At 37.8% G+C, this 25087-nt stretch overlaps 1 protein-coding gene across 1 annotated transcript in view; it reads right to left on the bottom strand.

Moving 5' to 3' along the window:
* Positions 1-23699, bottom strand: part of gpc1b (glypican 1b) — an 87019-nt gene extending 63320 nt beyond the window's left edge. Inside the window, exon 1 of the mRNA XM_065262375.2 lies at positions 23111-23699. Coding sequence (XP_065118447.1) covers positions 23111-23255 — 145 coding nt within the window. The 5' untranslated portion in view covers positions 23256-23699. The remainder of the gene's footprint in view (positions 1-23110) is intronic.
* Between the last annotated feature and the right edge of the window lie 1388 nt (positions 23700-25087).

Consider the following 25087-nt stretch of genomic DNA (forward strand, 5'->3'; position numbering starts at 1 on the left):
TTTGTTCCAATCAAAACACTGAGTACAAGGTGAAAATTATTATTCCTTTTCTGTTTAACTTTATCAGTAACATTAAAACGGCTGATTACTGATAAGTAAATTATTAACTATAAATATATTTGTAGATTAAAGACTCTTGCGCTGAATGAGCTTCTCTCCCATGTTGACATGAATTTAAGATTAACTGAAATTTTATTACAACTGCCTCTAGGGGGCGAACACCGACAGTCACATCCGAATGTATACATATAATATAATCAAAAGTATGTGTGTTGATTATTTACACTTGCACCATTTTTGTGCAATGTTTATAGTTTAACTATTAACATGTGTCTCTTGTAATGTTAAATTGGAATTGTTTTATAATATTAAAAAAATAAAATATGTTTATAACAAGTTACAACATATATTATATATATATTTGTAACAAAAGTTTGGCCCGCATCATATTTACATTTTTAAAATCTGGCCCTCAAAGAAGTGCTCAGTAAGGTCTCATCCATTCAGAGAAAGAGAGAGAGGGAGGATTAAAGCCCTGATGTTCTTGAAATATTACTCAAGAGACATTTTTAATCCCACAGGGAAACAAATGCTGTAATGTGCTGCTTTGTGCATTCCTGTTTGTGTCTTCTGACTCCTCTAATGCATTTCTGTCTTCAGTTATACAGCAGAAGAACAAACAGTGAGTTCAACAAGCAGTACAGAACACAACGTCACTGCCAAAAACCTGAAAGAACCCGAAATGTTCCCCTCATGCAACTCTCAACTCAAATAAGAAACCACAAATTGGTTTGGTTCATCTGAACCCAACCCTGCGTGAGCGTCTCCTGTCCACAACTTCTTGTTAAACCACGTCAAGGTCAACGCAGGTGCAAAGAGAAACTGAAGAAGCCGAATCATGAGCACAACTTCTCAGATGTTTCGAAACACAGACATCTCTTTTGGGTTTTACCTGACCATGTTTTGCTCTTTTTCTGACTCATTATTAAACAAGATGTACGATCAACTGTACCTTTAAGACATCTATGTGAAAATACCTTAGGGATGCACTGAATGTTCGGCAACTGAAAATATTCAGCCAAAAATAGTAGCTATGTTTGCTGCATTTATAGCATTATAAGAGTGTGCACCTCTCATTCCATGCTGGTTCCTATTTGATTGCATCATCAAAGACGTCTTTTCACTCCTTCCTTTATGAAAATTAACCATGTTTTTTGTGGTAAAAGTTTAGTTACTACAGGTCGACCGATATGTTTTTCAGGACCAATGTCGATACTGATTTTTACAGATCAAGTAAACCGATATTTTGAACCGATATGTCTGGTACGTCCGACGGCTCTCACTAAATCCTTGGGCTGCATGAGAGCCAAATAGCAAAATTCAAAATTGCATTACTTTATCGGCTTTTAAAATGACCAATGTTGATAATCGGCAAAAAGCTTAATATCGACGATGATAATCGGCCAGATCAATAATCGGCCAACCCCTAGTAGTTAAAAAAAATAATAATACGCGTTTCGTTATTACGATGTCTTAGAATGATGACGTGTTTGTCCTATGACGTTACCGTTGTTTCTCTATGAATTTTGAAAGGGAGGGGTGACCTTTCGACCGAGCCGTTGGTTGCTATTCACAGTCTCACTGCTAGATGCTGTTAAAAGTCCCACATCGCACATATGATGTACACCACATGAGAAATATATATCATAACAGTTTACTGTCATGCAAACACCCCAAAACTGATGTGTGTTGTATTGTATTGTGTTGTTTAGTCTCTCCGTTTCATTCATTCATACACATCCGTTGTCGCCTCATCGCCCGTGAAAAGCTTTCAACTGGGATGTCATTAGATTCCCAGCATGTATCAGGACGGTCTATTACCACAAGGCTGCCCGCTGTTACTGTATCTAACCAGTAATGCCTTGCAGTAGAGGATTACACACCACCCAACCAGCACCACACAGGTGGTTGATAAACACGGTACAAGACATCAAGCTTGTTCGACTTTACGTGGCGTCGCAAGAACCGACAGGCGGATGACATCAAAATAACGTAAGAGCGATTCGAGAAATCATTTGGAAGAGTGCTGTCGAATTGCTCTGGTAGTACTGTGATGTCATCCACATGAAGTCGAACAAGTCTATTATAATTGAAGATTACATCAAGGTTTTTTAATTGCTAATTTATCTCGACAAAACCTCATCTCCCAAGATTCTTTGCACTGTCAGCATATGACTCTATAAAGCACTTATAAAGTACACTGCTAATCCCTACTTAATACTCAAACCCTACATCACACCAACCATTACAAATCCACCAATATTTTATACTTAAGCTCTAAATGTTGGATACTTGATGGACTAGATGGACTTGACACACATGAACTATCAAATTGCTCCACGTTAAACGACTCAAAAAACACTGAATATAGTGCAGATGCCTGGTGAATTTCCGTACAGTTCCCCGCAAATGAAAAATTCAACGGCATGAAAATCTCTGAAGCACAAATATGGTATAAACAGCTTGCTGGAAATGTCAGAGTGTGATTTCAATCAGAGCGCAGCGTATACATAAATAACCACGAAAGGCTCAACATTTAGGGAAAGTAATGAAAGATTAGACTAAACACTCCAGACACCTGGGACAAAACGTGTGGTATGATCACACATACAAATATACACTTAACCAATCACTGATGATGATTGACCTTTTGCTGTTTTTTATAACTGTTGCTCAGATTGTTTAATTTAATTACAGTAAAATCAAGTGTGTGGATTTTGTACGATATACATCTTGGAATAATAGTCATGTTTAAAGCATTGGGTGGATGATCAAGCATGCAACTAAAACGCTACCACACAAACCTGATCGTTTCTAAAGGTCTGAAACGCACATTATTGTCTTCGCCGGCTGTGTTTCTACATGATCTTCATTAGATTGCATCCACATGAGCTGTCAAACTGATTTCTGACACTGTCATCAAACCAGACTTAACAAATGATGGTAAATCTGCTTGCAAGTATACTCTCAGAAATCTTGCATGACAGCACAAACGTAACAGTGTGAGCTTCAAAGTGCCAGATACACATTACCTGATGTCTGCAGATCAATGACTGTCACATCTGTAGATTTAGATAAAGCATAGGAAAGCCAGATACTGTCCATCTTTATTAATAATATCAACACGCCACTCCCCATCCACAATCAGACCTGGGGACTATAATCGAGTCTATAAGTTAGATTCACATTGCACACAAATCCAAATTGGTTTCAAATCCGATCTTCAGGACTGATTGTCACTTTGCCCATAATCTGGTTTGTGCAGACAGTGATGATGATATCAAGTGTAGAAAAATGGTTGAAAAGTACAGTAGCAATGTAAGCGTCAACAAGATGCCAAGAGACTTTCTCATATAATAACTGAGAATAGCTGTCCGTTTGGAAAGATGCGATGGAAAACCGAATCTCATCTGCTCATTTCTATCCCTGCACATCACCGCAGTGCTGAATTCACATGAGAAAACATTTTACAGGCATTTTACGCATTCATGCATACAAACCGTGTCCAAAATCACTGATGCATTCATTCAGTCTCTACATGGTGACCACCGCATAGTTGATGTATGAGGACAACATTGCACACTTAATACAGAATAACATCATCAAAGATGCATCTGAAACAATTTCCTGTAATTAGACAAAACATTTGTGGCTGTACAGGCTACATAAATAAAGCAAAATCTGTGTCATACTGTAGCTAGTCTGTAGCTATTATAAACAGCACTGATATACAGAAATATATGGTTTGTCGCATGACGCAAAGTGAAATCCCGCGAGTAATCTAGAATGTAAAACACGTTCACTTTTGGTGTGTACTGTAAACAGCATTAGGTTGTTCCCACCAGAAGTGAATTTAATTATTTGCGCAAGGCAATACATACAATGTATGTAAAGAAGCGAATAAACGCGACAGGCGATGCGAACGACACAAATTGGTTAGCATGATTGCGCGAATGTGCGCTATTCGGCGCATTCAACATGCAAATTGAACATATTTAACTCAAGTGGAAAATTTGCATGACGCAAATTTAAATCCTGCGAGTTATCTAGCGCACGAATGCGATGCTTCATTTTTGGCGTGTACACAGCATTATGTTGTTCACACAATGAGTTAATTTAATTATTTGCGCAAATAGATACAAAGTCAATGTAAGAAGTGAAAAGATTGCGGCACATGATGCGAATGACGCAAATTTGGTCGGCTCGATTTTGTGAATGCGCGCTATTCGCCTCAAACATGTCTTCTGCACAACTTGAAATGTTTTATCAAGCAGAAAATTTGCATGATGCAAAGTTAAAACCCGAGAGTATTTTGCATTATAGCAATATGCTGTTCACACCAAAAGCGAATGTAATTATTTGCGCAAGCAAAGTAAGTTTTTGGGTGTGTCTTTTAAAATGCAAATGAGTTGATAATGCAAACACTGATCACCATAATGATGGTTTGTTGAAATTAAAACTCAATTGTGCTGTCAATTTCTCTCGCTCTCTCTCTCTCTCTCTCTCTCTCTCTGCACTAAATGGCAGTGCCGTGGTTTGATTAAGAGGTGGTATTATCCCCTTCTGACATCACAAGGGGAACTAAATTTCAATGTTTTTAGGTTTTTTACATGCTTGTAGAGAATGGTTTACCAAAACTAAGTTACTGGGTTGATCTTTTTCACATTTTCTATGTTGATAGAAGCACTTGGGACCCAATATAGTAGCCTGGCTCCGCCCTCCTACGCGCTTCCGCTTAATTTTCATTTCGCTTCAGTACTACGTCTGGGACCCCTCTGTAGAGTTTCGTTTTCTCCTGCAAAAATCTGCAGGACCAATCAGCGAACAGATAGGGGTGGCTAAGAACGATGACGTTGAGGTCGTGCGTCAGTTTGAGTTGTAGTTCAGTAATGGCAGCGGAGAAAGACGTGAGAAAAGCTATTCGGTCCGTTGTTGCAAAACTGCCGAATATACAGAAGTTAAAGCCGGAGCAAGAACCAGGTTTGCTAAGTTTTGTTTGTCTGATTATTCTTACTTGTTGTTTCCGGCCGGTTTCGGTGCATGATATACGTCACGACCAAACGTTAGCGATTGGTTATGGCAGATTCAGAGTGACTCTGGGCAGATCCAATAGTTTTAAACTTCAACAGAGGACCCTCCTTACCAGAAGTAACGCTTTGCAATGGAGCGTGGCCAGACTCTCTGTACAAATGAAATGAATGTACGAGAGTCTGGTTGGACCAGGCTACCAATATAGCACCTAAGCATGGAAAAAGTTGGATTTTCATGATATGTCCCCTTTAATTTTCATTGAAATATTGATAACTAGTTGATATTAATTCAAAACTGAATTGTATCTAATAGAATAGTAACTGAATTAAACTGAAACCATATAAATAGGAATCAAATTGAATTGCCAAATTGGTCACAATACCAAGCCATTCATATTCAATGAGAAGACATTTTGCACAATTATTCAAGACACCATGAAGTGCTTCCCATCGATTGACACCTCATATGGTACGATCACACAGTATTTGGAATAGGTGTTCATGGGCCGCTAGTGTTAATCACTCACTAGCACTTCCAAACTCTTTGGGTGTAGCAAGCATTTTTTTCAGCAAAGCTGCAAGGGTTGATGCAATATGCGGGGTTGTGTTTTGTTTATAAAGGCCATTGGCTTATAGGGTTTCATGACACTTTATAAATGCTCTAATAACATTCTCAACAGTACACCAGATTTGAAAGAAAGAATTATAAATGGAAAGGAATCAAATAAGAGTCACTGTAAATTAGCATTTCTATACTATGTAACAGAGATGGACTTCTGTCATGGTGAGATCTACAGTTATGTACTGTAATGACTGGGGAGGGCTAATATTGATGTCAGCTGTTCTCTTTTTCTTACTGTTTTTCTCACCCTCCTTCTCTTTTTCTCTCTGTCTCTCTCTTTATCTATTTCCTCTACCCGTCGGCCTGTGTGGATTTGTGACTCAATTTTGTTGAGTGATGCCATGTGGTGAGGTCACAGTGTGGAGAAACTTCTCTTACAGAAAAATACATATTCACTCCTGTCCTGATATTACTGTACATTTATATCCATAACATTTCACGGAGGGATAGATAAAACAGCAACTGTACAGACATTATATTAAATGGTGGTACAATAGTGAATGTTTTAAGGTACTAAAGAATTAACACATTCATATACATTAATATCCACAACACACAATCCTCCACCACCTGAAGTACAGGGACAGAAAATATGTGGCATCCCGGTTGGCAATTTGCTTTTTTTACACCCCAGCAAGTGGTTCTCAAATTGGGGGGGTGTGAGATGGTGCCAGATGGGTCCCAGTTTTATGACATTTTTTATACCTCAGAAAAATGAGGCGACTATAACCAACAGCACTACACTGTATAATTTAATATGGTTTGTTTAATTCAAATTCTAAGTTTGAGATTGTTTTATGTCATGAATTTTCTTTGGGGGGACTGCGAACAGATGCACCCTACACAAGGGGTGCACATGAGAAAAAGAGTGCATTTACATGCACAGAATAAGCAGACTATCAAAAATCTGCTTATTAAAGAAAACAATTTTCATGCATTTACATGCAAATCAATAAATACGACTGGTTTGGATTAAACATGGACTCTTCACTCATTTCTACAGTTCCCATAGTTAAACCATGGTTTCCACAAAATAACCATGGTTGTGCTGCAAAAACCATGGTTACTGCAGTAAAATCATGGTTTTGCCAATGATAAGCCTAATTAATAACACAAAAAAACTGTAGACTTAAATATCTTAAACTGTAGAGATTTAATGGCAAAAAAGTGTCATTTCTCATCTTTTTGTCTTTTATTTTATTTAATACTGAATTTGTGTCATTTTAGCCAGTACACAAGTTCAAATCGATCAAACTGATCAGATTTCACACACATCAGCGTTAAACAAACAAGTAGACTTTATGCAGTATTTCTGTAATATTCATGGAGGAGAGGAATAAAGGCAGCGGCTCTTGTGTTATCTTCATGCTAGCTGTTTCTCAGGAGACAGATAGAGATAAATGTTTTACAGTGTGCTTTTAACACATCTAAAAATACATCAATCTCATCTAACAAAAATAGCTCACTTTCTGTGTCAAGGCTTGTCTCTGAAAGATGATACGACCAGCATTGAAATATATGGGATATATCCTTTACCATTTACTAGGGATGCACGGATGTGTCGGCCTACAGTATAATCGGTATGGGCAGATTTTCTAAATGCTAAAACACATTCATTTAAAATTACCCAAGACCAGAGGCCGCTAATATTATACCCGACCCGTGTCCGAGGCACACGTGAAACTTTTAGACCCAAACCCGCTGGGGTCTCGGGTCAGATATCAGGTTTTTAGATCTAAGTGGACCGTGAAGATTTCTAGTTTGCATGCTTTGCACTTTTAAGATTTCACCGCATAAACAAGTAGTGCTGGGTATTGTTAAGAATTTCACAATTCAATTTGATTTCGATTCTTGAGGCTTCAGTTTGATTCGGTTCGGTGTTGATTTATTTGCTTCAGTATTGATTCAATAATAAGAATTAAGAACCTGAATATAGTTTTAAATTATGTGTGCAATATGTTTAAGAACAAATTGGTGGTTCAGGCTTGAACGGAATGCAGCAGCTGTTTGCCATCTTGCTGTTTTGGTAAAGCGCGTCTTGTACAACGCTGAACGCTCTTACTAGAGTGTTGCCCACAGCGCCCCCACTGGCCAATGGGCTGAATCGATTCATAGGATTTAATGAATTGATATTGAATTAAGAAACAAATAATTGCAATGCATTGATGAATCAATATTTCTACCCAGCCCTATAAACATGCAAAACTATTGGCATCTATCGGTATTGGTAGATGTAATTGTAAGTTAGTTAATATCGCCTTATCATTTTTTTTTAATCAGTGGATCGCTACAATTTACCAAAGTAATTGTTAATGGAAATATAACCTACAGTAAGAAGTCATTTTAGTGTCACAGATTTTCAGTTTGCTAGGTACGGGGCATAGCGCAGGAGGAGTGAGTCTGAGCAAGCAACACACAAAAAAAACATAATACCACTATCTGTGGATAACTGCATGTTTGTGTCATTTACATCATATGCCCTTATGCGCTGATTGCCAACAAAACACAGACATTTGATGCATTTTACTTACTGCCTGCGATTCATGACACGCCCCAATTTAACCAAATCCACCGTTAAACAAAGACACATGCACAACTCCGCTGCTGCTATCCCAGATATACAAATTATTTTTATTTTTTCCATAAAGCTGGGTTCTTTGGGAAGATAAACAAGCTTATATTTCACTCACAAACAACAACACACTCTTTCTGTTCATTTGCCCATATAAGGATTTCCACTGTAAGGGGGGGGCTCTCTCTTATGCAACAAAAAAGTATGTTTGGCTCAGAAATACTGCGTCACACGTCCAACTGCTTTTTTGAACCTTTGCCAATGTTTAGCATGAGGAATCCAATTCTTAAACTGTATTAGAACTGCCCTTTAAATGGGTACATGGGTGTATAAAGACCATATTGCCAGCACCTTTGATAAAGTCATGCATGTTTCAGCAGTGACTCCTCTCCATAAAGTGTCAGCATAATGTTAAAGATCTGTGCTACTAACACAAAGATTGTAGGTTCACTCCCAGATAACTGTGACCCATGAACTAGACTGATGAAAATTGCTCTCCATCTCCATTGTAGCTGTCAGCATAGCATTTAACCTCAGTTTGCCTCGAGGAAAACAGGCCCTGCAATTAGCGTACTGATGTTCACAATCTCTTCATTTTTCTAACACCATGACAATTCTCATTACGGCCGTAATAAATTATTATATGAGCCAAAGAGGCTGCAACTAGACTGATATCGCATTACGAAATCCTGGATTACATAACACCAAGTTTTCAGCTAAACAACAACTCTACAGATACACACAATCCATCTCTCTCTTTAGCTGGATGGAGATTCTGACTGGCTTTTTCCACATGATATTAATGAAAACCAACTCAAGGATCTTAACCTCAATGATCTAATATGAAGCTAGTCTTGCATTGCCAATGTTTTAAAGGTTTTGTAATCCATGACGCACCATTTTCTGCATATTTTGTTTTAACATGTTGTTTGAATGCAAGTAAATCTAAAATACGGTAGATCATAGCACAACAGTGGACTGATGCACTTAAAGGCATAGTTTACCTAAAAATGAAAATTACTCCATGATTTACTCGCCCTCAGGCCATCCAAGCGTTATAATGGTAGTAAATGGTGCTTTTTATTTGAAGCCCAAAAAGTCCATCCATCCTTCACAGAAGTAATATACAGGAAGTTAATAACGGCCTTTTGAGAGTAAGCAATGTGATTTTTGTAAGAAAATTATCAATATTTAAAACTTTACAAACCAACTTTACCAGTTGCGAGGATACATAAGAGCCAGGGCTGGTCCACCCAGTCAGTTTTGAGGGAAAGCAGAGGAACTCATGCATAAATGTAATAATAATCTATTTAATAATAATCAAATATGCATAATTCAGAAATTAATAACTATTTATATATAAAGGTTATCATATGAATGTGTTTCTAAACCTTGCAAGTGTTTTCAACCCCTAGGGAGTCAGCTGACATTGGCTTAACTTAGCACCTTCTTCTATACGTTACATCATTACTACACTCGCTAGTATGGTTTAAACGACATTGCCCAACAGGTTGGTCCTATAAAACTCTGTGGCTATCATGTCTTGCCATACCCAGACATCCTTCTTGAATATAAAATTGTTAAATGCCAAAAGTTGCTCTTTTTTTTAAATAAACTTGCGTTCAAAACTACTTAGAACTAGGGGTGTAACGGTACGCAAAAATCACGGTTCGGTGCGAACCCCGGTTTTGAAGCCACGGTTCGGTTCATTTTCGGTACAGTAAGGGAAAAATGCAAACATTAAACTGCAGGTTGTTTATTACTATAAACTTTTTTTTACAATTTGTTTACACTTTTTTTTAAACAGTTTTTATTAAAATATAACATATAAAATATATATAAAATGAAAAAATAATAAATAAAATACTACTGCAAAGTTCTTTTTTACATTATTTTATAACAGAAGGTAACTCTTCTCTTAAACTTTTTCTACTAAAACCTTGAACTAACAAATTCAATTCCTGAATACATTAATGAACTATTAGCCTACATTTTTGCCACCAAAAATTTTCTGTTTTGATTTATTTTGGATTGTTTAACTCACAGTATTGATTTGGCTATGTACCATCTCTGTATAAAAAATAATATTACTGCTCTATGTGTAACTGCATAGCAAGCAACATGATGATATACTTATTATACACTCATTTTGAGATTAGTGAGCTGCATACATAGCCATCTTTGATCTTTTGCACGTTTCTCCTAATCTTTGCTTGTGTCGTCAATGTAAGCTGTGACTTTACTTACGAACCCCTCCGTAGCTGAGTAACAGCTGAGTAAGCCCGGGTTACAGCTCTTCTCTGTCCCGACCAGCTGATCGCATTGTGACAATGATATGATTGACGTGATGTGCAGATGAAAAATCTGATCACGCATTCCTTATTCTCGCTGTCACAGAAAGCGCGTCTCATGAATGTGTAGCAACGAAAGACGTGCATCCTCTCACGCACTTTTGAAAGAACAAAGCAGCGCGTTGACACGCGTTTAACATGCGCTTTTAGATATGACACGTAAACGTTTACACCAATAATCAAACGGATATACAACTAAGTAAATAAAAATCTTTCTGCGGGCCGAATTATGTTATATGTTTGACAGAAGACTTGCGCTGAACGCGGAGACTTCCGCCACTTAATATGTTCGTGCGGAAACGCACGTATTATGTTCCGCACAGGCGCACACAAAATGCATTCGGCCTTTCGGTGCACGCGTGCACCGTGCCGAAAGCCCTGAACTGAAACGGTCCGGTTCGAATACACGTACCGTTACACCCCTACTTAGAACACTAACTAAGGCTGCATCAAAAAGAAACTTTGCATCTGCTGCCATGTTGGATAAACAAAACTGCTTCAGTGTGTCGCATAGACGTCGTCATCGTCTTGCCGCCCCCTCCCCGTTCTGTGATTGGTTCCCTATTTCATTGGAAAAATAGGTCCATGGTTTCCATGCTAGACTTGCAGCGTAAATACATTTGCGCGCAAGGCAGCATTGGGAAACCCAGGCTATATTCTAGCAGGAAATCAAGACAAAAACACTTCGCATGACTTTTATTTTTAAATTTGTGTTAGAACAGCATGGCACTCTTCACAACTACTGCAGAAAGCCATGAAAAGATTGAGATCAAATTTTCTGTTCATTGGTCTAAATTGGTCTAAAAATGTGTATGCCGAACATCTGATTGGCAATGTCTTTTAAACTTGAATGTAAATGGCACCGATGTGTGTGCCTGGTGGCCTCGCATCCAATTTGGCCCATTACTCCATTTATTTTCATTTGCTATCTGATGACACCAAGGTTTACCTCTACAGTGTGCATTCAAAATTAATAGACATGTCTATCTAAAGGAAAATTAGCCTACCGCCAGCAACACAATGAGTATGTTTACATGCAAAGTGTTAAACCGATTATGCTTAATAAACTGATAACACGTGGGGTCATGTAAAACAGGTTTTGGAAATCCATAAACAGCGTAAGAAAAAAAAGATCCGCAGAGGTAGTTTTTGCTGATACCCCGATTTTGTGTGGCATGTTAACACTTTAACCAGCTTTCTCGCAGTTTTCTTCATGTGCACTTGTCTCCGTGTGTGAAAGATAAACGTCACACGCAGAAGTAAGCACAGAGGCGTCATGCCCATTCAAACTGAGGGGGCACCTGCCCCCTTGGTTTTTTTGAGCCAATGGATTTTGCATCCAACCTCAAAATCAAATAAGCATCCATTAATCTGTTATTTGACTTTTAATCTGTTAATATGCACAATATTATACATTCTGTGCTGCATCCTTGTCACTTTTCGGAGATTTTCGCCGTTTTGATCGTGTTTTGATCATGTTACATTACTTTTATTCTGGCGGCAGCTGGCGCTGCAGTCAGAGCGCAGTCGCAGACGTCATCAGTGTCTGGGCGCGCTCACGAGCTCTCTGCTGTTGCTGGCTTGCTGCTGCATTTGGCTAACTGAGGAATTAAAACGTGTTAGAAACGCTCACAACATTTCCAAACCCCAGTACGGTAATGTGCAGTTAACCTTCTCTGTGTAGAAAATGTATGGTTTTAAATGTGACCGTCTCAACGTTATATCAGCAGAGATTCATCTTCTTGGCACAACGCCAAAGTTCGCCAAAGTTCACGCGGGCGCGGAATCTCACATGCTCACATGAGGTAAAATTTAATGCAAAAATCCGTTCCTCTAATAATTTTATCTAAACATATTTTTATTTTAAAATCATTATTGAACATTAAAATCAATCACGTGGCTATAGCTTATGCCATTTTCGTTGTTTATATACTTTATGGATTTAAAATTACATTAATTTTATATGATAATGTAGTTGTTGTGCAAAATGCATTAATGACACAATTAAACAAGCCATTAAGACTTAAATAAAACATGCCGTTTCAGATGTGAATATGATGCAAATGTGTCATTATTCCGATTGAATAGTATTTGATATGAAAGTTAGTCATCACTTTTATTTTGGAGGTTTTTGCATGAAAGCAGGGGTTTTCAGATTGTTAGAAATGTAAGTGCCATGGAAAAGACTGAAAGCTCTATAATATTTCGTTTGATGTCTGTGTATGCACAAATTTCTGTGAGCTGTTGACACTGTGCCCCCTTAAAAAAAATTGGTGCATGACGCCCCTGAGTAAGCACATAATGCATAAAAGTCTCTGCTCTAATATTGCAAGTGGCAGAAAAGCTGTGGAAAGAAAAGTTCATGTTACATTTACAGCTTCTGCATACACGATCAGATACAACAGTAAAGCAGATACTAAGATATTAAGACAGATTTGAATGACTATATGTACTATAGGCGGTGACGTCACTGCCTCCGAAAAACCTTACAAATCTCCAAGTCCCATGTAAATGTAGTTGTCTGCATGGCCGGTTTATTGATTTGCATGTAAAAGCATGAAAAAAGTTTTCTATAATAAGCAGATTTTTGATAGTTATCTGCTTATATTGTGCATGTAAATGCATTCACTGTCACAAGCACTTTTGGCAACCGAGGAGGGGCTGGAAAAGGACTCGGTGCAGACATGCATGACAGTTCAGGTCTTCTCAGTCCGTTTGGCAAAAACACATTCATTTAAAATTACCTGAGGCTAATAATATTACACCTGACCTGTGTCCGTGCCTATACATGAAAGTTTTAGAGCAGAACCCGCTCGGGTCTCAGGTCAGACCTCGGGTTTTTGGATCTAAGTGGACCTGTGAAGACCTTTACTGTGTTTCTGAAGCAAACCAAATGACTTGGAAAAAAATGGTTAGGAGAAATGGTTTGAGCAATTTAAAGCCAGAGCATTGCTCTTTCCTCCATCCACCTGCATCACCCCGACAGCATTTTTCCACCTCACCGCCGTGCCATATGTGTGAGTGATTTTATGAGCTTGCTGTACATTGAACAGTTTCTCATAAGCACCATTACTGATGTTATTACGTCAGAAGCTCATATGATGAATGGGGTGAAATCTCGCTCATTTTCCCACCCCTCCCTACAGCTGCTCTGAACCTGGCCAAACTCAACACACTCTACGCTCCCAGTTCACCATAGCGGAGCCACAAAGATCACTGTTGTCTACACAAATTTAACAGGACGCCACACCAAACTTCACTATTGGGAACACAGCGCTCACCCAGCATGCTTGTGTCACACTTGCTTGATCTGATTCTAGTGCATTTAGTGTCCCAGATCCCCAATATCTTCATTTCTCTTTGGTTCTGTTTCTCTTCCCGACCCTACTTCAGTTCTGGCCTGAAGCTTAATACTCAATCTCTTGGGGTTTAAGTTACGCTGCTGTTAGGAGCATCAGGCCAGAGAAGCTAAAATTAAAATCAAACTTGACAATCTCCGGAAACTTTTCTTTTATGCTTTAGTTCTGTTACTCTGTGATTTTTAAATCTTCTCTTGTCTCTTCTTATTATTAATTTTATATCACATATCAGGGGTGACAATGTACAGTAATTTTAACATTGAAATCAACACTGTTATATCCGTTTTTTTAAGCTGTGGACTGAATCTGATTTCTCAGCCAACACTTATCCAAAACATAATTTCTGAATTATAGCTGTTGAAGAGATGATAGCTTGTCTTGCTAAATTTGGCCATATGTTACCAACCCATTTAACCACACGCTCTCTATAAAAATATCCTGCACTTAAACAGAAAGTGCATTTGACTGCTCCATATACTAGCCGGTAATGTGACATCTAGGTATGTATATATCTATGGCCGACATTTAAAAGCTGTGTGTGCTTCTTTCGTAAATTTTCGTAAAAAGCTCTTACGCGTGAGTAAATAATGACAAACATCTTTATTCTGGGGTGAACTAACGCTTGATATGAAACATTGACTACGTTTACATCAACATTTCCAGTTTTTTAAACGTTCTAAAAATGTTTCTGGGTTGTCTGAACGTTAGAGGAATGTTACATTCTATCATTTCCAAACGTTTCCTTGTTATGTAAATGATAGAGAATGTTCAGTAAAAATATTGCTGAAAACAGAATTCACTTATTAAGTTTAAAGGTTGATGTCTTGTTTAATTTAAAGTCACAATTATGGTGATCAGTGTTTGTTTTAGTTGGACTCTTGACCCTTGACATTTTGTTTGCTAGTTTTTCAATTATTTCAACTAACAACTAACCCCGTGTAAAAATTATTTTCAATTCCAGCTATCAGTTACTAGGAGTTGCTGACATGTTTCAAAATGGTGTTATGTTTTAGGTAACAAGGACAGTGATTAAAATAATATAAGGTTGGATTTGGTGACTTACACGCCCAACTCAGAAATCGAAAAAAAAACAAGATGAAGAAATGTACTATTATGCCTCCAAAACACATCAAAACTTTTTACAAATTCACATGAGATCTTCTGACAGTAAGAGAAAAAGACCAAAAGCACAGATTGCTCAGCCCTGTAGAAATATGTAAAGTACTCGTGTTACAATTAACCTCACGTTAATCTGTGCCCTGCTCATGTGTATTCGCTCCAGAAATGAAAGTGTGTGTTGGTGTGTGTGTGTGTGTGTGTGTGTGTGTGTGTGTGTGTGTGTGTGTGTGTGTGTGTGTGTGTGTGTGTGTGTGTGTGTGTACCTGGTAATTATCACATTGTGGGGACTAATTGTCTCCATAAAGATAGCAATACCAGTATTTCTGTGACCTTGTGAGGACGTTTTAAGGTCCCCATGAGGAAACAAGCTTATAAATCAAACCGAATGATGTTTCTTGAAAATGCAAACTGGCAGAAAGTTTTCTGTGATGGTTTGGGTTAGGGGAAGGGAATAGAATATACATTTTGTACGGTATAAAATGCATTACGTCTATGGAATGTCCCCACAAAACATGTAAACCAGAGTGTGTGTGTGTGTTTTAAAATGTTTATCTGATCAGTGTGGACGTCTTAGAAATAGAAAGACACAAGCAGAGGAAACTTTACAGCAGTAATTAAACTCAGAAAGAAATTGCATCATTCTGAAGTCTGAACCCATCAATATCTATGTAGACTTGCGGTGTACGATTTGGGTCTTACAATAAATCATCAAGACTAGTTTGTTACACAATATGTGGTTAGTATTATAACTAATAAAACAATTTTCCAGAGAACAGCGTGCCCTCAGAGTCCAAGTCAACAACTCTCAATACAGTCAAACTATTCAAGTGCAATAAAGCACAGGTGTCAAAAATGAAACCGAGAAAAGTTTGGGTTTTAGGCGTTGGTTCTGTGTGAATTATTGGTGTATCAGATCTGTGTAGTCACAGTCATGACAATCAGCACACATCTTGTTTTTAGTCAACTATACACAAGAAATCAACATATATCTGAATAACATATTGAGATTCTGAAGCGATACTTTATGTCCACAAAGGATGTGCTTAGGAGTTGAAAAAAAAACAAGCCCTTTAATCTGACAGTACCATCTGGCACATGTTAAGTGTGTATGTTTAGGTTTACATTACTAAACAGTTTATCATGAAGGTGTATATCTGAATGATTGAAATGATTTATGTGGTGAAAACTATAATTATGCTATTCACTACAAACAACCCTTTTTTTTTTCATAAATGAACCAAAAATCAAAGCAAAATCAGCCAATAAGAGGTCAAAATAAATGCGAAAATCAATGCTGTAAAAATTTAAGAAACTACTTGATAAAATGAACAAGTGTTTACAAGTGTGAAGAAAGAGGAGCGTTCAAACGTTGTTGTATGATAATGTCTTTGTGTCAGTTTGTTGTTTAAAATGGTCCACAAGTTTGGGTTTCAAACACATGAGCTTTTGATGTGATAACGTAATACATCCACGTTGGAGCGCCACAAGGCAGACCCCATATTTATCTATTATAAAGATTGGAAGAGCTAGGACCTTTAAAAAAATATCTGAATATGTGTTTGTATGAAAAAGGATGGACATGTGCAACTCTGGTGGTTTCAGGGTGAGTAAATTATGGGGTAATTTTCATTTTTGGCTGAATAATCCCATTAAACTGCATTGAAACTATTGAGGTCCACTAAAGTCCACTATATGGAGAAAAATCCTGCAATGCTTTCCTTAAAAAAAATTTTTTTTTAGACTGAAGAAAGACAAACATCTTGGATGACATGGGGGTGAGTAAATACATTTTTTTATAAAAAGTGGAGTAATCCTTAAATGGATTCTGCCAACAACGTGATATTTCTAATTATTTGATAAACGTATATTATAGTAGCATTCAGTTAATATCATCATCTCCAGTGGCGGCTCGTGACTGCTCATCCGAGGGGCACTAATTCAAAATAAGTGTTCGGAGTGTCATGTGTGTTGCTTGCGTTTTCAAAATATGTGTTTGTTGTGTCATGTGAACCATGTGCATCATTCACAAAATACACACAAGACACTCCCTTAACAGTAAACTCTGATTACGCATGAGATTATGCAAGTATCTGGCAAACGCGAGTGTCTCTCTTTTATCATAAACCCTTTAGACGCATCTGCAGCAGACACTTACTTTGACAAGACACGTGATGCACACACAATCTCTCGATGCGCAGAACACATATTTTGAAAAATGGAACCGGATTAGGATTAGGGTGTATGTTAGATTTAGGTTTAGGATTGGGTTAGGGGCTTTAAAAAAAAAACCTTAAACTATTATTTCACACTAATTTGAGGGTTTAAAAATGGTTAGGGTTTGAGTTAAGGGTAACTTTGATTAAAACATTGATCCAGGATCAACAAAAAACGTTGATCCAGGATCACATCTTACTTGGTAAAATCACGTCGACCATGGGCTACATACATGTTGTGATGAACTTCGCATCGAGCACCCTCGAAAAAAGAAGTCACCGGCCGCCACGGATTATCTCATTGTTGAGGGAGGTGGCGTTTAGCAACTTTTGCACGTGAGCTCTTTAAATATATGTTTTTTTTTATTATAAGTCTCACCCCATTTCGTCAATATTTGACGACACTTGACCATTCGTCAATATGTGACGCGGAGGGTATACCTTTCGCGTCATTTTTTGACGAACTGGGGACTTCAATACTATTACGTCCGTTGCATTCTCTTCTCCTATTTTCTTACCAATTTCGCGTCGGTTTAGGGTTAGATTTACATAATGACATCCCTACCCAAACCTAACTCTAACCCCAACGCCAGGTGACAACTGTTTCTAACCCCAACGCCAGGTGACAACTGTTTAATTTCGCGTACACGGTTTAATTTTGCGTAATCTAACCCTAAACCGACGCGAAATTGGTAAGAAAATAGGAGAAGAAAATGCAACGGACGTAATAGTATTGAAGTCTCCAGTTCGTCAAAAAATGACGCGAAAGGTATACCCTCCGCGTCACATATTGACGAATGGTCAAGTGAGACTGTGTTAGCCATTTATGTGTAATTGAGTTTACCGTAAATGTAAATGTGTAAAAAAGGGACCTGTTTGGACGTCTATATATATATATATTTATAATATTTATAATGTTTAAATGATTAAACCTGCTAATCAGAATCTATCATATATAAGTATCAATACAGATCTCATTTTAGCACTGTAATAAATAATATGAGTTTGATGTCATAAACTGACCTTGAAAGAAAGAAAAGTATACGCACAGGTTGTTAATATGGGGTCTCTCTCTCTCTCTCTCTCTCTCTCAATTTATCAAAGATGTCTTAATCTAAAGGTCACCTTGGCTTGTCACTACCTCTCTGTCTCTCTCTCTCTCTCTCTCTCTCTCTCTCTCTCATGTGCCCTTCACTCAGAAGGCGGCTGAGAACTACATTACCCTGCATGTATTACAATCAGAGTCAGTTATTTGTCATATTTAGTGCCCAGATAATTTAATAGACCTCACCCGGTACTGCAGACTTACACCGCGACTCTCTTCAACTGCTGATTTTACACTTATAATATTCAAGCTATGGCTCACATCCAAGATCACGGGCCAAGATCTCTGCCCGCTCACAAACACAGGTTAATGTCTCACCAATTGTCAAAAACCCCCAGAGTCTGGTCCACTTATAACAAGACAATAACACTTAAAACAAAAATCAGTTTGGAATAAATGACCATGCTGGTCTGGTGGATCAAAATAACCAAAATGTTCTCTCTAGTACTAACTGTGTCAACCATTAAAAGCCTGGTAGAAATTTAGGCACAGCCACACAGAATCCAAAACAATGTTCAGGTCTTTAAATTTTGCTGGTCTTCAATATCAGCTCTTTATCTTTTTCATCCACTGAATTTTCTCTAGTGGTTCCTCTTCTCTGTGTGACATCAAACACATGAGTTTTAGACTCATGAGAACAGATTACAGTTTAATGCTTTCAACATCTATAGCATCAGTACTATAAATGTATCCCTATGTGTGTGTGTGTGTGTGTGTGTGTGTGTCTGTCTTTAGCAATGCTCAGTACCCTCTTCATCTTGATATCGATTGCATTTATAAATACGCAAATGAATGTGCAATTAATGCATTCATATCAACACTTTCAACAAATCCATAGAACTGAATATGCACACAGACAACATGCACATATCTGGAATAAGGAAATGCAGTACTGTAATAGATGTATAGGGAATTTGATTTAAATGTTGAAGTATTCATGCACAGAGACGTGCCACTAGTCACTGCAGTATATGATGTCAGTGTAAACTCCACAGGCCCTTTCACAAAAAAACAGGCCCCAGCAGATGCACCAATTGCCGTTTTGCCGCGGGGTGGTGTTTTAATGCTCTGAAGTACACAAAACAATGATGATAGCTTCTTTATAATCACTCCAAAGACAGCTAGGGGGCGCTACACTATTACTACAGATGCTACAGGTTAAAGTTTTTAAGAGCTTTCTGGCACACGTCTTCCTCGTGGTCTCTAACCGTATGGCTTTTATTGCATTATTCACATATTAAAGTAGTCTGCCTTTGAAAACCCATAATGACTGAACATTAACTTGAATGTTAGAGCATCTGCATGTGCATATGTGATGTATAAATGTATCAGATGCTTCAGAGTTTTCTTCCCATTGAAAAAGCAACTGCAACATTAGTAATCATTTTTGCTACACAAATAGAAAAAAATAACACTTTGCAAGACAACATGCAAAGCGAATTAAAAGAGATGGGAGTTTAATTTTTCTCAAATGTGTTCGATTCCCAGGGAACACACACTTGTTTTTCCAAAATGATGCAAACTACAGAAATTGAATACAACTGACAAGAGTCATCATCATATAATACTAACCATGACACAGAGACATGTGTTTGGCTTAAAGGAGGTGAGTTACAGATTATCACTGTGTATTCTCATAGGATCAGGAACTGGCGTTGGACGTTCGAGCTGTTTGGCCAATTGCAGGGTGTGCCACAGTTTGTTATGACAGAAACCCCTATCCAGATCACCAGGGGAGCATCATCATAACTCATTTGTGAGTAAAACAGCATGCATGTGTGACCGATACAAGACAGCTGCTCTTAAATAAGCTTTTCTGGTGTTGATACAAAACACAATAAACACAAACACACACAAGCTCACAATTATGCTCAGGGGCCAGAACATGGCACTCGAGGGATTTTAGTCAAGAAGAGTCAGATGATGTACAATCCAGAAATCTCAAATTCAGCTTTATTTATTTAAATGATGTCATCACTTTCTCATCCACAAGTTGTTATAAACCTGTTTAAATTTATTTGTTTTGCTGAACACAAATACATAAAAAAAAATTGTTATTAACCAAATAGATCAGGGGCACCATTCACTTCCATAGTATTATTTTTTTTCTTACTATGGTAGTCAATTGTGCCCCTGATCTGCTTTGTTACTAACATTTTTCAAAATGTCTTTATTTGTGTTTAGCAGAACAAAGATATTTATACAGGTTTGGAACATTTTGGGGTGAGAAAATAATCATTTCTCTTTAAAGTTAATGTGTGTAAATTTGTGTGTAATCTAGTGGTGAAATTGCGAATTGCAATCAACAGCTCACCCCTCAATTTCAGAACACAAACTGTAGGCGCCACGGGAAAAACATTTCATCATCTGAGATAACGTATAGGGACGAAACGCGTTCTGTAGATCAGTTTGTTCGTTTAGGGCTACTTTAGAAACACAGCACCGACTTCCATGTAAAGAGAATCGCGGTGTATGGAGATAAAAATGTCTCATTTTAAGGTTATAAAAACAAAACAGTTCATTATTTACAGTAAAGTATGTATATTATATTGCATTTCTATCAAGAGATCATTTTAAAAGTTACACAATGCACCTTTAAGACATTTCCTTTTGAAAAGTGAAAATTTGACCAAAAAAAAATAATAACCTCTCTAGATTCACAATGAGAAAATGAAATTATGATCTCAACGATGTCTCAAACTGGGCTCAGATTTGCCAAAACACCAAAAATAACAAGTCAAAGATTTTACTTTAACAAGACCACATTTGCTTTTGCTTTGCCTATTGGCTCAACAATTGTTTCATCTGTGTCTCATAATAACTTTGAGGAAAAACATCTGAGAAAATCAGAATACTGAAAAGTAAAAAAGGACAACCTCTGGGAAATATTTTTTTCCCTACATAAACAATTGCAGAATTGTCAAAAATCCTTTAAGACTTTTCCTATTGTTATTTGAAAAGACTCCCTGAATTGGATGTGCCCATTCAATGTTACTGTAGTAGGAAACAGAATGGAAAACCAGTTGGATAAAAATGTCTCGATCTATTAAAAAGAAGAGTTTGGGTTTAGATTTTCTTTCCAGACAGCTGACAGCAGTCATGCAACTTTAATATTCACAAAAACCAAAATCAGATCCCCGCAGTTTTATGCATGGGAGGATAAGTATGTCGGCTCTTGAGTGCAGACCCAAAGAACTTCTCTTCCTAAAAAAGTGCCGGATAATTGAAGAGCATTTCCTGGGGGAAACTCCTAACTCTGAAACAATTACTTTCAATTAAATCTCATTCTGTCTGTGGGAATGTGTTGGTATGAGACTAATGGGATAAAAAAGGATCGAAACACGGCCCTCATTGTTAGCGTGTCTGACTGAAACCATCGTAATGATGAAACAGTCTGATTAAATGTGTCTGAACATGAAGTACGATTTTATGAGGATAATGATTTCATCACATTAATCTCCAGCATCCAGAGTCTGCATTTCACCTCTATTAATCTTCTAAATGGAGGACACTTTCTGATCATTACAAAATACAAGGGATTGGATTGTGCGTCACACCCGAAGGATGATGGGTAAAAAAATGTCCAGGCTGCAGTGGTCAATCTTAGGTTGTAAAAAATGCAGTGAAACAGAGACCAAGGTACAATGAGCTGCTTCTATATTTACAGTACTGTGACAGCTCACTGCATACCTTTAAGTCCAGCTAAGAGGTCAGGGGTCAAATCATTTCATCTTAAAGCGTAACTAAACCCCTGGTCAGAGCCTGACTCCACCCACTGCAATATTTGAAAAATGCAAGAAAAGTGGGCAGATCCCAACGGAGATAGAGGGGACGAACTAAGTGTGTGGTGAGATCGTAACAAGGGCGTGGTGAGCTTGAACCTGCTTACGTCACGAGTCATTTCTTGGACCCAACATCCAATAGGAAAATTCAACTGCAGTAGCCACCGTTCAACCTCAAGAGGGCAGCACTCAGACGTTTTTACACCATATATTGTAGTATTGAAACACTTTATATCCAAATGTCAAAAAACTTACTAAAATCAATGAACAGCACTAATAAAGCATCATTCTTACAGATCATTAACTAAAAAAAAATGGTTTGGGGTTTAGTTACTCTTTAAATCATGTCTCAAAAATCAATTGTGAACGCTTTTGCCGTCATGGGGTAACTGTGGATGTGAATCAACTCCACCCTAACACACACACGCGCGCTCGCGCGCGCACACACACAAACCAGCAACAGCAATGAAACTTTTAGACTGCAGAAATATCAGAACATTCAACAGCAAATGTTTGTGTGTTAGCACAATACAACACTTTCATGAAAGACAGGACTGTGACAAGTCTTGTGACAATTTCTGTCTCTTTTTCCAGGAATGACAATAAAAGTGAATAGATAGAAAGACAGACAGACATACAGACAGACTTATGTATAGACAGACAGACACAATGTGTTTCTGTGTGAATAACAATTCTACTTCTTATACTTTATTAATGTATTCAAGCTGTTTTAGTAAATGCAACAAGGCTAAGTTTATTATAAATTACATTTTGTGGATATAATATAATGAAGTACTCGAGTTTGTCACTGCATCCAAACCCTTTATCACAAGCGTCATGTATGTAGAAAAACTTAAATCGTAAAACACTGCAAGATCAACAAAGGTTTTCATTTACCGGATATTTCGGTGTGCGGGACTCCGTCTCCATTGAAGCCCTTGGTGTTATAGAAGTGTTTGAGGTCCGTGCATGTCCTGGATTTAACGTCCCCGAACACCGTACCGGTAAAAGCGCACAGAACCAGCAGCGCGAGGAAACCCATCCTGTACGGGACGAGAGTGATGTGCAAAACCAAATCCAAAGACGAAGAGAAGCGCGCCGCGTCTCTGTGCGGATAAACGCATCCACTGCTTACGAATCTGACGCTTACCGGTTTAGTGCTCCGTTCTGTTCCCACGCGCAATGACAGCAACTTAATTGAAATCAGCCGACGTCACGCGTCAACGCGCAATCCTAGACACGACCGGATAGTTTATGTAAGAAGCGCGCACTGGAGCGCACAGTCCGGCGCGCTTAGCGGTAAGCGCGTGAGAGGTTTGGTGATGCGTCTGCTGCGCTCGCGGTTGCCCGAATGCGCAGCTGAGCGGCACCATCTGCAGGGCATCGGGTTCGTCTGCCGGCGCGTTACATCAAATCCGCCCGCTGGCCAATGAAGACGGGATTGCGTTTCCCCACAGGCTCGTTAAACAGCGTGTTCTGTGTGATAGTATCAGGATCTCACAGAGTCTTTGTGTCGTTTGGGGAAATTCTGGTTTTGACAGTCATTATCTAGGGTTTGGGTCTGGACTCAAATATGTTTAAGGAATGTATAAAGACATCCACACACGATTCACACTGAAGTGTCTGTCACATTTCAGAATCTAAAGGACACCATTGGATATTTCAACCAAAAGTAATGCACTAAACGCAGCACTACTGCAGCATACTTAGTGCGCAGCAGCCTACAGGTTACTGTACATATCCTGATATGGTATAAAGTTGTTTCACGACCAAATGACGTGGAAAACGGCGAAACTTTTGGCACTCTAAGTTAATAAAAATAATAGTATAACTAATAATAGCCTATTTAGATTTAAAAGTTTATAGAGCCGCTTTATCCATAGTGACTTAAAGTGCATTCAAGTTATGGATTTTAGCACACTGCAAAACTGTCATGTAAATTTACAGTACAATCTAACAGTACGCTGCTGTATTAATGTCATACAGTAAACTGCAATGCAATATGAGAGGTAATAAACCAGTTGCATAGCACTGTGGTACTCTTTTACTCTCTGGTGAATGTGCATTAGCGGAAGCCAGCTACTATAGTTTTAAGTTTTAAATATTAATATTTTTTCTACAAAATCACATCAGTTACCCTTAGAATGCCTTTATTAAAACTGTGATTTAAAACATAGCTTCACTTATTACTATGTTTGACTTTATGCGTTTTATCATGTTCGAAAGCATGACTTTTAGACTGTTCCCTTGTTTTTATCTTCTAAATTATCTTAGCCATGTTTTTTGTAGTATTTTTTGAGTATTCATTACCATTGGCAAAACTATGGCTGTAAACAGTAAGCATGGTTTATTTTTAAGCATTGTTATTTTGTGTTTACCATAGTTTTTGGTTTTAATTGTAGTTAAAATATGGATAATTTCCTTAAGGGTTATCTCAATGCCTTTAAACCGTCATGCATAAACACCTACTGTATATTTATAATAATATAAACTAGTGCACAAGAGGACCATTAGGTCTATGAGCTCTTGTAAGACATGAAGGACATGTTTTGAACTGATTCAAGCTCAGTTTTGAAGATGAATACAGACCTAATTGTCTGTTGAAAAGCTGTGACTATATAAACTATATACTACGAGTATAAAGTGTCCAAAATAAACACTTGACCATTTATTCTACAACACATACCAAAGCTATAAATCATATCATTAACTTCAAATCCTTGCTTTTAATAACTAATGACCTTTGTATAAAGTGCTTGTAAAAGAATTTAAAGGAAAAAATTCTTACAGCACTTCATATAATTTCCTTTATCTAACCTATAGAAAGATGAAATTCAATACAATATGAACAGCTAAATATTACATAATCCAATA

Source organism: Paramisgurnus dabryanus, chromosome 6 (assembly GCF_030506205.2).
Source record: "Paramisgurnus dabryanus chromosome 6, PD_genome_1.1, whole genome shotgun sequence".
Classification (NCBI taxonomy): Eukaryota; Metazoa; Chordata; class Actinopteri; order Cypriniformes; family Cobitidae; genus Paramisgurnus; species Paramisgurnus dabryanus.